The 16,112-nt window shown below is 43.5% G+C and overlaps 1 protein-coding gene across 1 annotated transcript in view; it reads left to right on the forward strand.

Annotated features, from left to right (window-relative positions):
* The window catches only part of FOCAD (focadhesin), a 175,828-nt gene that overhangs the window by 132,978 nt on the left and 26,738 nt on the right, over nt 1–16,112 (forward strand). The window contains exons 29-36 of the mRNA XM_015408559.1: nt 2,846–2,993; nt 3,174–3,293; nt 3,392–3,514; nt 7,939–8,016; nt 10,539–10,610; nt 12,887–12,989; nt 14,167–14,247; nt 15,453–15,581. Of these exons, the coding sequence (XP_015264045.1) occupies nt 2,846–2,993; nt 3,174–3,293; nt 3,392–3,514; nt 7,939–8,016; nt 10,539–10,610; nt 12,887–12,989; nt 14,167–14,247; nt 15,453–15,581 (854 nt within the window). The remainder of the gene's footprint in view (nt 1–2,845; nt 2,994–3,173; nt 3,294–3,391; nt 3,515–7,938; nt 8,017–10,538; nt 10,611–12,886; nt 12,990–14,166; nt 14,248–15,452; nt 15,582–16,112) is intronic.

Below are 16,112 nucleotides of genomic sequence, written 5' to 3' on the forward strand. Positions count from 1 at the left end.
TGTACCCTAAGGTCACCCATCGGCTGGACCATCGGGGCGGAGGGGAGCCTCTATTCTCCGGCATCAAGTCGTCGAAGAGGCTAACCCTCAAAAGCCCCCTGGCCTGGGAACCCTTCACAAGGGCTCCGTAGGGATGCCACTTGAGGTGGCACCCCTCCAAGCCGAGAGTGCGCTAGTTGCCTCGGGCATCGAGGAGAGCAACTGCCATCGCCGATCCACCTACCGGAAGTCAACAGTGTTCTGTGCGCCTTGGCATCTAGTCATTCTGGCCACATGACCACAGGAAAAGTCTTCAGACAGTGCTGGCTCTTCGGCTTGGAAACGGAGATGAGCACTGTCCCTTAGAGTCGAATTCGACTGACTTTCAAGCAAGGGAAACCTTTTCCTTTTACCAACTCAGTTGATGTTTTCATCAATCTGTCCAAGATCTTGGTCCTGGTTAGTTTAGATCCCATCTATAAATGTGTGAAGTTAATCTTTTGTTTGCCTCCAGATTGTCACTTTACACATATATTGAATGGCATTTTCCCTTTTACTATCTGTTCTTCTAGTTTGGAGATACTCTTTCAGAGTTCATTGAAGTCCAGTTGGGCTTTCACTGTCTTGAATAATTGGATGTCATCTGCAAAATGGCTGTCTCCTATTAATGCCTGACTCCCAATAATTTGTGAAGAAATAAGATAGCACCTGTCCCAATGCAAATCTATAACCAGAACTGCTTACTTCCATACATACAGAAGACTGTCCTCCTGCCCTGTTCCTCATGTTGTTTCATGAGTTACAGATCTATAAAAGGACCACTCTTCTATCAAGGAATGACAGCTAAATTTGCTGAGGAGCTTTGCTGACGGACTCTTGTCAAAAGCTTTTGTAAGTCTACGGCTGCTTCCAGATCACCCCTATCTACACGACTGTTGACGTTCTCAAATTAATTCTGATGGGTTGGTCAGACAGGACTTCCCTTTGCAGAAGGCATGAAATTTTTCCCCATCAAGGCTTTTTCTTCTATATTTTTAATAATTCTAGCTTAAATAATGGTGACAGGTGACAGTGCAATGGGCCTGCGCTTTCCTGGCTCTCCTGTACTTTTGTAAATATTGTTGTTGCATTAACTGTCTCCCAGTCTTCCTGTAAGGCACCTATATTTTAGTGACAAATGGAATATTTTTGCTAGAAGATCAGCATTTTCATATCTGAGCTCTTTAACAATTCTCAGGTGTATATTGTCCATGCTTGGTGATTTGTTTTGACATTTAATTTGTCGGATGAATTTAATATATTTGTGGAAACAATCATATATTTCCCTCCTTTTTTGGACCTAGATCAGTGAACACTGATGATCACATTCAGGAGACTGCCAGGATCAGGAGTTACTGATGTATCTCTTACCTCTTGAATGTTCCCCAACTACTAGATTTCAAACAATCACTGTAACACATGCATTGATGTGGTGATGTATGGATTGCCTGATGATCTGGCAACCTCCACCCACCATTTGGAAAGAACAGTCTTTCAATAGAAAATGAATATTTTAATTTTTAAACCACGGATGAGAAACAGAATAAACAGGTCCTTTAAAAGAATGACTAATCGTAGAAAAAAAAGTTTTAAAAAATGCCTGCATCATCAGTGTCAGATTTTTCATGCTACCAAAAGGCGGGCTGTAGATCTTATTGCACAGGCTCTGGTGCCCATTGTCAAGAGCCATCTCTGACATACTGCTGCCATCTAGCGGGAAATAATTCTTAATGCTTTTGTTGGTGCTGTATATGAATAGTTGCGTGGGTTGTCATTTTTTCTGGAGTTCCGTTGGGTCATTAATACTGTGCCATAGACATGTTGTAAATACATGGAGATTTATTAATAGCCAGGAAATTTTCACGCCTGCTAAAAGATTGTGTGTTTGTCTATATACCTTGTTTCGACATAGTACAAGATATTTGAAGGAGAATTGTGTGCAGTCCCTATGCAGCGTCTACCTATGTTTACATCTTTATCTTGCTTTTCGGCCAAGAGGCTCAAGGCAGTATACACACCCCTTCCTCCTTGATACAGTCTGTTTTCTCCATGAGACATACATTCTGCAAACCAAGTCGCAGTTCTTTCATTTCATGAAGGCCAGCCATGTTGCATGGAAAGTAACCAAATCATTTGCCTGTCCAATGCGGTGTCGTGTTGGGTGATTGTACTAGCATTATGATTGCAAGGACCACCTCGGAGTGGCTCCCACGCTGCAAGAGTAATGTCAGAATCAAGACTTAGGGCTGCTTCACACTTGAAAGGTCATCACTTGATTACTGTCATGTGGTGACCAATGTTCCCTCTAAGCTGCGGAGTCTGGTGAGCTAAAATTCTACTTTGTGAACTACTGGCATTAAAGTTGTGAGCCAGCGATTTGGCTCCTGCATAAAGTAGTTTGCTCTGGAGCCATCCTTTCTGAGCTGAGACAAAAATGTGTGAGCCAGAGGCTAAGAAACTGTGAGCTAGCTCACACTAACTCAGCTTAGAGGGAACACTAGTGGTGACTAACATGTTTGAATGAGGTGTTGCAGATAATCATACAAAACTTTCATATTACTCTTAATTCAATTCAAATGTAATACTTTTAAGCCGGTTCTTCTATTCAGCTGCAAATCCTTTAATGAGCAATCAAGTCACGTACATATATGTTACCTGGCCCTACGTGCATCAACATTAACTCTTCACCTAACGGTTGTAGAAACAAGTATAATTTGACAGATGTGCCTGCCCTAGGGGAAAAATTGGGTTTGCTGTGCATGTGATCAAAATACGGCTCAGATGTTCCCCTAGCTCACACACATTCTCTGTTCTCTTACCTTTTAAGCACTGGATGCATCTTGGGTGTAGGACTCGTTCTGTCATTAATGAGTCACAGCGGTCAAACCGATGCTCGAGATCATGTCTCTGCTTCACTACACAAACTTTGTCAATATTTGGATGATGCAGAATATCAAAGCCGAACATTCCAGGAGGTAAAATGATATTCTTCATAGTTCTACACATGCTGTTCCATTCTTTTCTCCAATATAAATTTCAGCTTTCTGAAGTTGCATGCGTGTGTTTGTGTGCACACACAAATGTGTGTGTGAAAAGAAGCTTAAAAGGCGCACTGATTTATTTTAAATTTCCATGTCACTCTTTCTTTTATGCAGATTCTTGCTTATTCAGTTTCCTGCATCTGTGTGTCTGCTTTCAGCGTTGGAATCATAGAAGGTGCAGAAGCTGAGGAAATCATGAACAAGTTGCAGAAATTAACAGAAACTAATCAGCAGGTTGTATGTAAAGCTTGAGATCCCTTTTTTTGTCTGTGCGCATCTGATCACAAATTGATTTTCTAAATGGCTACTTTTTTTGTTTGTTTTCGTGCCAGACTTCAGGCTTTGCTCTAGCATTGGGCAGCATTGTTCATGGATTGTCTGTATCTGGACATGGAAAAGCAGAAGACCTGAGCAACCGGCTCCTTCCTGCCTGGATGAAAATTGTACTTGCTGAGGTAAATGGTTGTATGTATGTGTGGGTTTTCTTTTGTTTTTTTTTGTGATCATTTGACATTTATTTTATTCTACTTCATTTATACCCCATATTTCTCCCCATTAGGGGAACCAAAGTGGTTTACATTTTCCCCAGTTTGGTGCAGTGGTTAGGAGCGCAGACTCTAATCTGAGAGAACTGGGTTTAATTCCCCACTCCTCCACATGCAGCTGCTGGTGTGACCTTGGGTCAGTCATAAGTTCTTTCAGAGCTGCTCTCTCAAGGGCAGTTCTTGAGAGAGGTCTCTCAGACCCACTTACTTCACGGGGTGTCTGTTGTGGGGAGGGGAGGGGAAAGGAAATTGTAAGCTTCTCTGAGACTGAGTGAAGGGCAGGGTATAAATCCATTCTTCTTCTTCTGCTTCTGCTTCGGCCTCCATTTTATCCTTATGACAACTCTGTGAGGTAGGTTAGGCTAAAATGTGTGACTGGACTAAGTTCACCCAGCATGCTTCCATGGCGGAGTGGGGATTTGAACTTGGGTCTGCTAGTCAGACATACTAACCTAGTCAGGCATTAGTGGAGTGATAGTCATGTCTAAGAAGCAAATTCTTTAAAAATAATCCATGTGTGTTTTTAAATCACTCTATCATACAGGGTGATCACTGTTTCAAGATTTAAAGACTTTGGACTGTCTTTGCTTTACTTGAGTGGTTTGCAAACTTGCTACTTTTCAGGGAACACTTTCTGCAAAAGATCATCATCTGAAGAGCCCTTGTACATTAGCTACATCACGGAGTGTGTTGTAAAGGCTTCTGGGGAATGTTCTAGACGGGGTCATAACCATTGTTCCCTCTAAGCTGAGTTAGTGTGAGCTAGCTCACAGTTTTTAAGGCTCAGGCTCACACATTTTTGCCTTAGCTCAGGAAGGAGGGCTCCAGAGCAAGCTAATTTATGCAGTAGCCAAATCGCTTGGTCACAACTTTAATGCCAGTAGCTCACAAAGTAGAATTTTTGCTCACAAAATTCCACAGCTTAGAGGGAACCTTGGTCATAACTAGGGTGGAGCCAGTGACTACACTGACCCACTTGGAAGACAAATTTGGCTCACTTAAACATTTTTCAAAACAAAACTTTTTAATGAAATCCAGTTGCAGCGTGGCGCCGCAGACACGGGAGAGTTGCCCTCTCACCACGCCGACTTTTTCGTTTGGTTTGAGGGGCCTCAAGCTCTTGGCATGGGAATCTTGGCTGGTACTCCCGTTTCGTGGCAGCAGCAAGGGAAACCAGGCTTTTCATGAAGCACCAAGCGGACAAAGATCCTCCCTTTGGAGTTTAGCTGTCGCTACCGGACACGGGGTGAGGTGGGTGTGTAACTTAAACAAAGAACTGACTCTAAGCCTCCAACAGAGGTGAAGATTGTGAATATATCTAAAAGCAACTAAAATCTACAAAGAATTAAGAAACTTCCTGAATTAGCCCCCTGGTAAAAATCAAGAAAACGAGAGAAGGAGGAGCGGCATTCCCCCCCCTTCTCTAGAGTAAACGGCATCTAAAATATATGGAAGTAAGGTTCTAAAAATTTTACAAACCGAAAAAAGAGGGGGGTACAAATACTGTTATCTCATCATTATGGGTTTTTTTGTTGTTGTTAATGGAATATAGACTACATATAGACTAATGATTAAGCTACTGTGCTCTGCCATAAAGAGAAGGAAACATTTGTTGTTGTTCAGTCGCACAGTCGAGTCCGACTCTTTGCGACCCCATGGACCAGATCACGCCACGCCTTCCTGTCTTCCGCCGTCGAAGGAAACATAGAGACACTGAAAGTGGGATCTTTACCCATTTTAAAGAAAACTTCTGGTTACAATGTTGCCTCATAGAAATTTGCTAAGTCTACAAGGTATATGAATAATAACTATTTGACTTTATGAGAGGTTCATGGATGTTAATGTGTTTGGTATTATAACTCTTTAGTGATGTGGTTTGGCTTTTGGGTAAACAACAAGATAAGACTTCTGTCTTTCTGCAATGGAGACTATAAATAGTGATGGTGATGACTGAAAAATGTATTCTCAAGTACAAAACGACTTGGAGGTGGACTACAAAATGAAACTTCAAGCAGAAAATGAGACAAAGGCGGTGAACAACTTAGAGGAAGAAAATTTGACTCAGTTTTCATGGGATGACCTTAAATCAATGATTGTGACTACAATTAAATCAGCAATTAAGGACACCTGTGAGAAACTACTTAATGTAAACTTGACTACTCCAGAGGAATTTACAAGCAAAGGAGACAAATTGTTACAACCAAGTCTTAAAGACAAAGAACCAACTGGTAAGCAAGAAGAGACTTTAGCAAAACAGAACCAGGACAGAGATAAGAAAAGATTCAAGATGACTACTGCACCATTTCAGAATGCAGCAACAATTAAACTTGGGAGAATTAAGTCAACCCAGGAGGTAAAAATTAGACTTGCAAGCGTTGCACTAAGAATCCTCAATGCTAAGCAAACCCAGGGAATCTATAAAAGGAAAAAACACAGAGGCAAGAACTAATCCAAGATTTCTATTCCTTTACTCCAAAATGGGAAGAAGGAAACTCTCCAACTAAACATGAACTTAAGTCTAATATTGGCATCTTCAAAGCAAACCTACATGATCTATAAAGAGAAAAGACACAAAGACAAGATTTTACTGATGAGAACATATCTGACGAAAAAGAAAAAAACTACGAATTATAAATGAAGTGTTATTAAGAAATCTTAATATTTCTCTGTATAGGATGGGCCTACTAAACTTGAAGTGTATTTAACTAATATGGTGTAGCATTTATTAAAATGTAATTTCCTTCTCTTAAGTGAAACTAAACTATAAAGAAGAAAAGAAAATAGTGTTAAGATGCTTTGATAAATAGCAAAGCAACTTATAGAACTATTACTTCATATTTAGAGTTTTTTCTCTTTTCCCTTTTTTACGTTAGTAGTTAATATGTATGGGTTTAACATTGGTCCAGGTATATAGGAATGATTTGAATGGATGTAATGCAAAAAATCAAGATAGGTGGAACCAACTACAGAAGGTTTCAAATGTTTTGTTTTTCAATAATTATATGTTAAGCTACAATAAAATTAGATATCTTTACATGTTTTGCTGTAAAAGGCAATACTAAGAAGAATAGAAAAGAAATTACTATAGTAAGGGCCTGAGCAGATGGAGAAATATAGAAAATTGGTAGCAGAGTTCTTCGAGTTTATATTAATAATGAAAAGGAAGGGTCAGGATGTGCAGATAATTTTCTAATGAAAACCACAGAAGGATTCTAATGCTTTTGTTAACAAATACTAAGTTAGAATGGAAATAGCTATGTATATAAGTTTTGTGGTTAAATGTATTGGCAAGAAGAATAGAAAAGGGAAAATTTCATTAGAGATCCAAATAGATGGATAAATAAGGAAAATTTATTGCAGAGCTTTGAATTTTGCATTGGTAAAGAAAAATAATGGAAGAATGTTTAGATAATTTTCAAAGAAATTTATTAATGTACTAGGAAAAAGGCCCGTTGTGGAAATAAATACAACGGCCTCTAGAAAGAGGCTCTGGGCGGGTGCCCCGGCCTTGGACACTCAGTGTCAATTTGCTGTGGCGACCTCAGCAGGGTATAATGACACTGAGTCCACCATTTTCTCCAGGGGAACTGATCTCTGCTACCTAAAGAACAGTTGTAATTTTGAGTGATCTCCAGCCCTCACCTGGAGATTGGCAATGATGGTTCCCCAGAAGGTCTGGTCTGACAATGTTCACTCAGTGTGCACAGGGAGTTCAGACAGGCCCTTTGATCCCTACACACACACTAGTCCTGTGGCTAGGCGGGATACAAATCGAAATAATAAATTAAAAAATATAAATAAATAGAACACACTGAATATTCCCCTGGGGAAACCTGCAGTGGGAGTGGTGGAGGCTGCTTCTCTTCCCCTTCTGCCTATTTTTTGTGCTCAAAGCTGTTCTGCCCCAGTTGCTTTTCTTTTTTGTGTCCAGGGTTTCGTTTACCCCCACAGGTGAGAAAAACATGTTAAGAGAGTGACTTTGAGAGCAAAGCAGCTGGAGGGGAAAAAAGCATTCTTCTTTCTCCATCACTTGTCTTCTCCAATTAGAGCCTCCCGTGTCTATTTTCATTTTTTTTAAAAAGCCGTTGGTTGATTTTTCGTGTGCCTGCCCTGCTCTTCATGGGGTCCTGAAAGAAGGGGTATATTCTGCATGGTGCTGTTTGTTTCTCAGTACCGTTTGCAGCATCCTAGCTTCCAGTCTCAGGATATCTTTCATAAAGTTGGTTGGGCAAAGGCTTTCTGACCCATCTTCCCTTGGAAGAAGCGGGTGCTTGTTGTCAACTGTTCTACTTGATGTGGTTGCCTGTGACATGCTGGCTTTGCTTGGGTTTCAGGGATCCCCGACAATGCAACGGCTAGCAGCAGTCAACGGTCTGGTGTCTGTGGTGGGTTCTGAAGGAAGCATGATACAGGTAAAATGGGCCAAGTAGTTAACTGCCTGCCATCAATCAATCAGTCTCTCTCTCTCTCTCTCTCTTTTAAATATAAGAAACCAATTTGTTTTCAGCGGAAATGCCTGTCATTGTGATGGCTGGTGTGTTATGGTTGCTCCTACCAGCATAGCCCCACCTTAGGATGTATTTCTTGGTCATGCTAAAGCGTGAAGGAGTAATTAGCCTTGATAGACAGCAGTTAGTATTTGTATAGCATTCCCAAGACTGATATGGCCCCACTGGTGGACCTCCTGATGGCACCTGGTATTTTTGGCCACTGTGTGACAGAGTGTTGGACTAGATGGGCTTTTGGCCTGATCCAACATTGGCGTCTCTTATGTTCTTATATGTTCTTATGTCTCCATTTTGTTGGCATTACTCCTCAACATTTTGTTTAAGCACATGGCCAGAATGCCTTTGCCACATCTGTAAAGGTCTGCCAGGTTTTACAGAATCTTTTGGCAAAAATGGAACTTGAATGGTTAGCAGGAAAGTGAGCCTGGCAGCCTGGGACTAGCCACTCAGAATGATTGTATCTGAGCCCCCGAGACAATGAGACAATGGCCAGCACATCAAGGAAGGCACTGAGGTATTCAGGACCTTTATAAGAATCCGGAGAAGTAGACTGACCCCAGCACAACCAAGGCACCATGGCTACTATGCACCATGTATACCATGGCTGTATATTTTGACATAATGAAGGCTATATTATTATTTATTATTTATTATTATTATATTTGATTTATAGACTGTCCTCCCCCATACAGGGCTGTATGGTTACCTTTATTCCCTTCGTGCCAAAGATCTCTTCACATCAGCTTCAGACTGGCCAGTCAGAGCCTTCATAGTCAGTTCTCGCTCAGATGGACCAGCCAAGCTTCCTTAACGTCTCCAGTCCCTCCTTAGCTTCTCTGTCACTCCACCTTGCCCTCCGTCTTCCATCCATCAGAGGTGCTAATTCTAACTCATCCAGCCTTTCTCTCTCATTCCCTATTGTACTTGACTCCTTTAATTGAGACCCCTTCCTGCTGTCAAATTTTGCACTCCCAATACACAGGTCGTCCTGCACATGGCCAGCACAGTGCCAGCTTGCGCATGCCACTCTGAGCATGCCAGTGTGCTTGCTTACCATCTTGCCTCCTATCTGGGTGCCCTGGGTTCTGATTAAGCCCAGCCTCACCTGGTCTTGGGAATTATTGCCTGAAATTGCTGCTGGATCCTCTGGCCGGCCCCTTTGCCAAGCACCTTACCTTGGACACCCCTTCACACAAGCCATAGATGGTGTGCTGGTCTGAGGATCAACAGAACTAGACCACCCCAGACAATTCCCCAGTGCTGAAAAGGATATGTCATATTCCCCCCCTTCTTCTTTCTCTCATCCAGGGGTCATTTGGGGGGGGGACGCGGGGGGACGCCATCCCCCCGGGTGAGGTGCGGGAGGGCGGGGCCTGGAGCTCCCTGCTGGTGCCCGCTGGAGGTCACCGCCGGCTGTGGGGAGGACACACTTCCGGTGATGTCAGGGGGTGTGGCATATGCTAATGAGTTATGCTAATGAGTCCCCCTAGCTCTTTTTCTACGAAATGACCCCTGCTCTCATCTGTTTATTCCCCTCTTCCTATTATTTCCTGAGGTACATATTGTTCTGTGTGGGGTTAACTCCTGGACCAGTGCCAGAATCGGGTCCTGGTCTTGATGGGTAAATGTGGTATTTTGTTCTGAAATGTCCTAACGTATTGCTCTGTCTGGCTGCCTGCAACTTTGGTTCTCAGTCGCCTCTGTTCTCCTTTCTAAGCCTGCTTTGGAGCGCCATTGCTTTTCATTTTGATCCCAAACCTCTGAGGACACGGTATCCATTCTGCTCTGAGTTTGGACCTGAATCCCATTCAGATGGGTGAGGAAGTGTCCATGTGTTGCTCATTTGGTAACAATAGGACCATCAGTGTCCATAGTCTAAATAATTACCAGGTGGTAGGATTTTCCATACATCCTCACACACAGAGAGGGTTAGCAGAAAGGGAGAAGAGGAGGGGGATGCAGAATTGGAAATTATGAGATTGTTACTTAGGCTGCTCAGAGTTCCCACGCAAGAAGCAAAGCTGGTTCTTTCCTAGTAGGCCGAGCTTCCTGAAAGGGAAGTGAATGATTCTGCAGAAGACTTGTCATTTTATTGGGCAGAGACATGACTTCAGGATAACTTTCCTTGTAAAGCAGCACTAAAAATCACTGCTTTGAGAATTTTCCAAGCAGGAATAAAGTTTTTATGATGGAAAAATCCATGGGTTATAACACAATGTGGTACTAAAATGCTTTTTGTATAATTTTTCCAAGAATATAAAACAATGGTTCTTACCATCATGCAAGTCTTATAAATCTACAAATGTATTCTGCATCTCTGGTTTGGCAGTCTTTCATACTGCACATGTGGCTATTTAAGCACTTCATTTTTCAGCTTCAACTTCAGTTGCTCATAATTTGTTTCTTTTTCTCCCTTTCGTTGACAGCTGAAATCTGAGGCTATCCAGTCTTCTCAGTTTCAAAGCAAACTTAATGAAGTCATCAGAACCCTGAGTCAGGTGATAGTCTTCAGTTTACCTTTACATGCTGCTGTGAATTCCCATGGTGACACAGTAGGGGCCATGCTAATGCAATGGAAGAACAGCTGAGAGAGCAGCCTCAAGACAGGCTGCTTGCTGCTTATAGTTCCTCCTTTAGCCTTCTGTGGGGTACTTGCTGTGACTGAACAGCAGTGCATCTCCCCTGTTATTTTGCTGAAAGGAGTAAGTGCCTAACAGCCATGGGCATGGGATGAAGGCAAGGGGGAAAGCAGTTTTGGAATGGGACTGTGGAGAAATGCCTTGTCTCCTGGAGCCTTCACTGTGCATTTTTAAAAGCCCCCCCCCCCTGAGCTGGGAGCAGGCAGGGAAGGGGGGGGGAGATCAGCCACCTTCATACAAATGCTAATGGAAAGACAATGGAATGGTCAAGTTGTCCCCCTTCTCCCCCCTCCTTCTCCTAACAGGGAATTGGAGCTGGGAGGACTTTATATGAGATAGGTTTTCAGGAAGGAACTTCTTGGAGACGACAAGAAAGGAAACGTTGACCTGGGCTGACTGGGTATCAAGGGGGAGGAGGAACAGAGAGGATAAATTCTTCGGGCACCAGGAAATAGCTCTCTTTTCCTTTTGATGCTGAACGGGAAGGACCTCTTGTCTGAGGTTGGGAGCAGGTGGCCATTGCGGACCATGCGGCTGGCCTAAAAAGCTGGGAGCAAGCTCTAGGGTAATGGGAGATCTTTAGAGAATTAGAAAAGCTAAGTTAAAGAGCCTGTCCTATTTTCCCATCAGTTAGAGTACGTATAACAGAGGGACAGAGGATTTGCATTTTGCCAATATCTTTTGTTCTTCCTTGCTTCAGTCTTGTGCAGTGGTAAAAATATGCTTGTAAACATTTCTTTTCAATAAATATTTTGACGGGAGGAACGGTTCTCTGTACCACATAGACCCCCAGTGTTTCAGACACACTATTTGAAAAGGGAGCCCCAAAAGGGGGAAGGCAAGCAGTTGGCAACTGGCTATTTCCCCAGGGGCACACAAAGCATTAAAGTATTCCCATGGTAGCCAGGCATTGGAGTGTTTCAGACACACTGTTTGAAAAGGGAGCCCCAAAAGGGGGGGAGGCAAGCAGTCGGCAACTGGCTATTTCCCCAGGGGCACCCAAAGCAATAAAGTATTCCCATGGTAGCCAGGCATTGGGCTAGCAGGAGACACTGAGGCAAGGCTTGGAAGGGGAGCTGAGGGTCCTGATTCCTTCAGTGGGAAATCCTTATATTTATCAGGTGGTGGCAGCAGGCTACGGGAGAGTAAAAGGAAAAGCCCCTCTAGGGAGTTGGGAACCCCCAAGGAGGGCAGGGTGGAATGGGGCCTGCAGGCCATAGCAGGCACATTCTGCCACAGGAACAATAATTAGCTTTATCCACCAGCCATAAAGTCCTGATCTGTTCAGCAAAGTCTGAAGCCTTTCTTCAGCCTAAGGAGGTTTTCTCTGGCTGAAGTTGCTCTTTTACTTTTCTGCTCAGCAGAGTCTGAAGCCTTCTACCAGCAGCTTTTTCTGACTTGAAATGCTGTCATGTGGTGATATCTCAGTGTCTGTAGGTGACTTTTTCCCCATTTTTTTTTTTTTTTTTTTCAAGAGGGCATAGTATCCAGTTCAGGGAATGATATTCCTGTGGACCTGGGTGAGGGTGGTACTTGAGCCATCACAATTTGACAGCCCCCCCACCCCAAGTATTCATTTCCCAGTGAAGGCAGCGTGAATAATTGCAATGTTTAGATTTGTTTGTTTATTTAAACATTTTCATGCGGCCTTTCCACCCAATCAGGGTCCCCGAGGCAGCGCATGTGGAAACATTAGAACATTTGGAGAATTAAAAACAACATTTGAAATTATAAACTGGTTCAATTAACACATTTAAACAAGACCAAAACCAGGGAGGAGGGCCAATAACCATTACCAGGGTGGGGGTGGGGGGTGTATTCTAAATGAAACAAAGAATTCTTCACCCACTGGCAGAAGACACCAATAGAGGGAAACAGGCGAATCTCCCTAGGGAAGGAGTCTCAGATTTTGGTGCCACAAGTGAGAAAGTCCTTTGTATGCTCAGGATGCAGAAGTCTCATCATCTAACTAAAGAAGCAACATGGATGTCTCGCTTTTGAATGCCCTGGTTGGTTTTAGAGAATGGAAAAGAAATGTATAACCCTCTTCTTCCTGATGCAATGTTCAGTTATGGTAGCTCAGACTATGGAAGCCATGATGTTGCATGGTGCATATGTGACGGTTGTTCCTGCAGGTAATCAGCTTTTCTGGAGTGATTGGCCTTCAGACAAATGCAGCATGGCTTTTGGGGCACCTGCATCTCTCCAGTGTGTCTGCAACCCACAGCCGAGCCTCTGGTAAGCCAGCTTTCACTGTGTATGTTTCAAGTCACTTGTAGGTATGAGAACAAATTGGAATAACTGGATTGTGGCTGCTCTTCTGTGATATGAAACTATCATAGAATCATAGAGTTGGAAGGGACCTCCAGGGTCATCTAGTCCCCCCCCCCTGCCCAATGCAGGAAACTCACAACTACCTCCCCCTCCAACACCCCCAGTAATCCCTGCTCCATGCCCAGAAGATGGCAAAAAAGCCTCCAGGATCCCTGGCCAAATTGGCCGGGAGAACATTGCTTCCCAACCCCGAAGCGGCGATGAGCATTTCCATGGACGTGTAAGAAAGGGCCACGAGAACTAAGCACTGATGCAGCCCTCCTTGCACTCCCTCTCATGGTCTTCCTGAGTTCACAGAATCAGCATTGAATATGTGGATTTGTCTCTTAGACTACTCTGTCACTGGGTTCCCTACAAAAAAGGGCTTACACAGGGCCTTGCAAGATGTTAGCATACAGATGTGAACAGGGCTTTTTTTGTAGAAAAAGCCCAGCAGGAACTGATTAACATAATAGGCTACACCCAACAGCAGGAACTCATTAGCATATTAGCCCACACCCCTGACAGCACAGCTAATTAGCATATTAGGCCACACCCCCATGCCTTCCCTTGGCTTGCCTGGGCGCCCTGCAGCTGCGGGGAGCGCAGGCAAGCCGGCCCTTGAAAAGGCCGGGGAAGGCACAGGAGGCATTTAAATGCCTCCCCGATCCTTCCAACCCCCGCCCCCCCTGCCTTGGAGTCGCCGGGGGGGGGGGGCCGCTCTCCAGGCCTTCCCTATGTAGCCACGCATGCAGAGGTTTTGGCTGTAGTGGGCGTGGCCAACTCTGAAGCCAGCAGGAACTCCGTTCCTGTGTGTTCCTGCAAAAAAATAGCCCTTGATGTGAACAATAAAAGCACTTAAAAACAGCAATCAGTGCCTTAAAAATTGAGGTCAGAGTTTAATAATAAAGCTCTTGTAAGTAGAAAGTCTTGGCTAATCTATGGAAACATGTAAGGGCTGGGAAAAGACAGCTCAAATACATTCATCCACGAGAAACCAGCTGCTGTCCAAGAACACTGTTAAACTTTGAGTTTAAAATTTAAAAAGGTGACCTGAGACAAATTATTGTCCTGATGTTCAGTATCTTTTTTATCTTCACAGTTCCTCCAGACTTTAGCTACTTGCCTGAGAAGAGCTTCCTTAGGGCAGCCATTGACTTTGCTGTTGATGGTGGAAAGAAAGGTAAAGCAGCAGCTGTGACAATGAGAATATTTTTTTTTTAAAAAAAAGCTTTCAAGAATTAATGGTGAGTCTTGTGGCCTTGCTATGCTGTCACCAAAAGCATAGCATAGATCCATTTGTCGCTCCTCAACACTGCTGCAAGCGACTTGTCAATAATGTGCCAGTAACGTAAAGCTTATAAATGCATTTGCAAGCCACGCCCAACACCCCCTCCCCCAACCCTACACTATATTTATGTAGCATCTGATATGCTTTTAAGGACAGACCTACACATTATCTTAGCAAATGTGTATTCCCAAATTCATGTTTGCCAGGATTGTCTAAAGGGATGGAGGGTGTGCTCTCAGAGAAAGATTCACGGGAATGTTCCGCCAGACATAGATTCTTCCCTGCAGGAACTTCCCCTGAACTCCAGTTGGTAGCCAAGGGAAGGGTTAAGTATTCTGACTCTGCCCTCTAGTAGTTCTCCCCTGCAAGTCCTCCTCGACCATTTGTCAAATAAGGGAAATATGGTATTAGGAGTCCCATGATTCCCACCTTCACAAGACCTGGTTCTGCCCTAATTGATAGTAGACTAAAATATGGTATTAGGAGTCCCATGATTCACCTGGTTCTGCCCTAATTGATAGTAGACTGGTAAATTGCCAAGTGCATATGAAAGTTTTGGTGCCTTTCTTGACATGCTTTGAAAATAGCTCAGTTTAATAACCAACATGAATCACTCTTTACGTATTAGGCCATCCCTCCTTAGTGTAACTTAAGTTTTCTTTGCGGGGCACCTTTTGGTTGATTGCTCAGTAACCTTTTTCCCCTGGAGAACAAGTGTTCTTTCGATCGCTGTAAAAAAAAGTTACAAAAACCTTCACTTTGATTAAGTGTTGTTTTACTAGTTAAAATAACACTTCCAACTGTACTTTTGTGTATTTTTGTTGCAAGAAGCTTAACACGGCTACCTCTCTGGAGTTAACTTCAAACTCTGTAACGCCAATGTGTGTTAATCCACCTATCCTACTCTTAATGTTTGCTTTACTTTAATATCATTTACATTAGGAAGTGAGAAGGACATGGGAGATAAGATTCATTTACTGGGGAAAGGTTTTATTTTGACATTTTAGTATAGAGTAAAATGCCACCGAGAACTGCTGGTGGTCCTTTCAGTGGTTTTAGAGCTGACACTGAAGCTGCAACTCTTGATTGTGTTTTAGGCCCTGAACTAGTTCCTCCCCATTTGGTAAAGGTAGCCCTGGCACCCATTGCATTAACTGGAGAAGACTACCAGTATCCGCCAGTGAACTGGGCCTCAGTTCTTTCCCCTCTAATGCGACTGAATTTTGGTAAGTTTTAATTTAAAAAAAAAAAAAATCTATTGAGCTATGTCCATGCTACATTTGTGGACAAGGTCTTTCTGCAGACTCCATGTTCATCGTGGTGGCTTCTTTGCAGTCCCACATAGGACTGTGCAGTCACAGGCCACACCCGCAGAATTGCTGCCAAGCTTTTTCTAAGATTTTTCTAAAGCCTAAGAGTGCTCCCCCTCCCTTCCATCTCCAGTGTATCCATTTTCCTGCCCAAAGGATCACGTGACAGAGGCAGGGAGAGCACTCTTCCCTCAGTTCTCCCTTTGCTGCTGTGAGGTGCTGGAGACCAGACCAGAGCAGCTCACAGCAGGGGAAGGAGGGAGGGATGTGTTCCTGCACAGAAGACCACTTGATGAACAACGGTTACAGGTAAATGCAACCCCCTTTTCATCGTTGTGGCTTCTGCGCAGTCCTACCTGGGAGAATAGCAAGCTCACTTACCAAGGAGGTGGGTGTAGCCTGGATAGCCCAGGCTAGCCTGATCTCATCAGATCTCGGAAGCTAAGC

Source organism: Gekko japonicus, unplaced genomic scaffold (genome assembly GCF_001447785.1).
Source record: "Gekko japonicus isolate JY-2015 unplaced genomic scaffold, Gekko_japonicus_V1.1 scaffold1344, whole genome shotgun sequence".
Taxonomy (NCBI): domain Eukaryota; kingdom Metazoa; phylum Chordata; class Lepidosauria; order Squamata; family Gekkonidae; genus Gekko; species Gekko japonicus.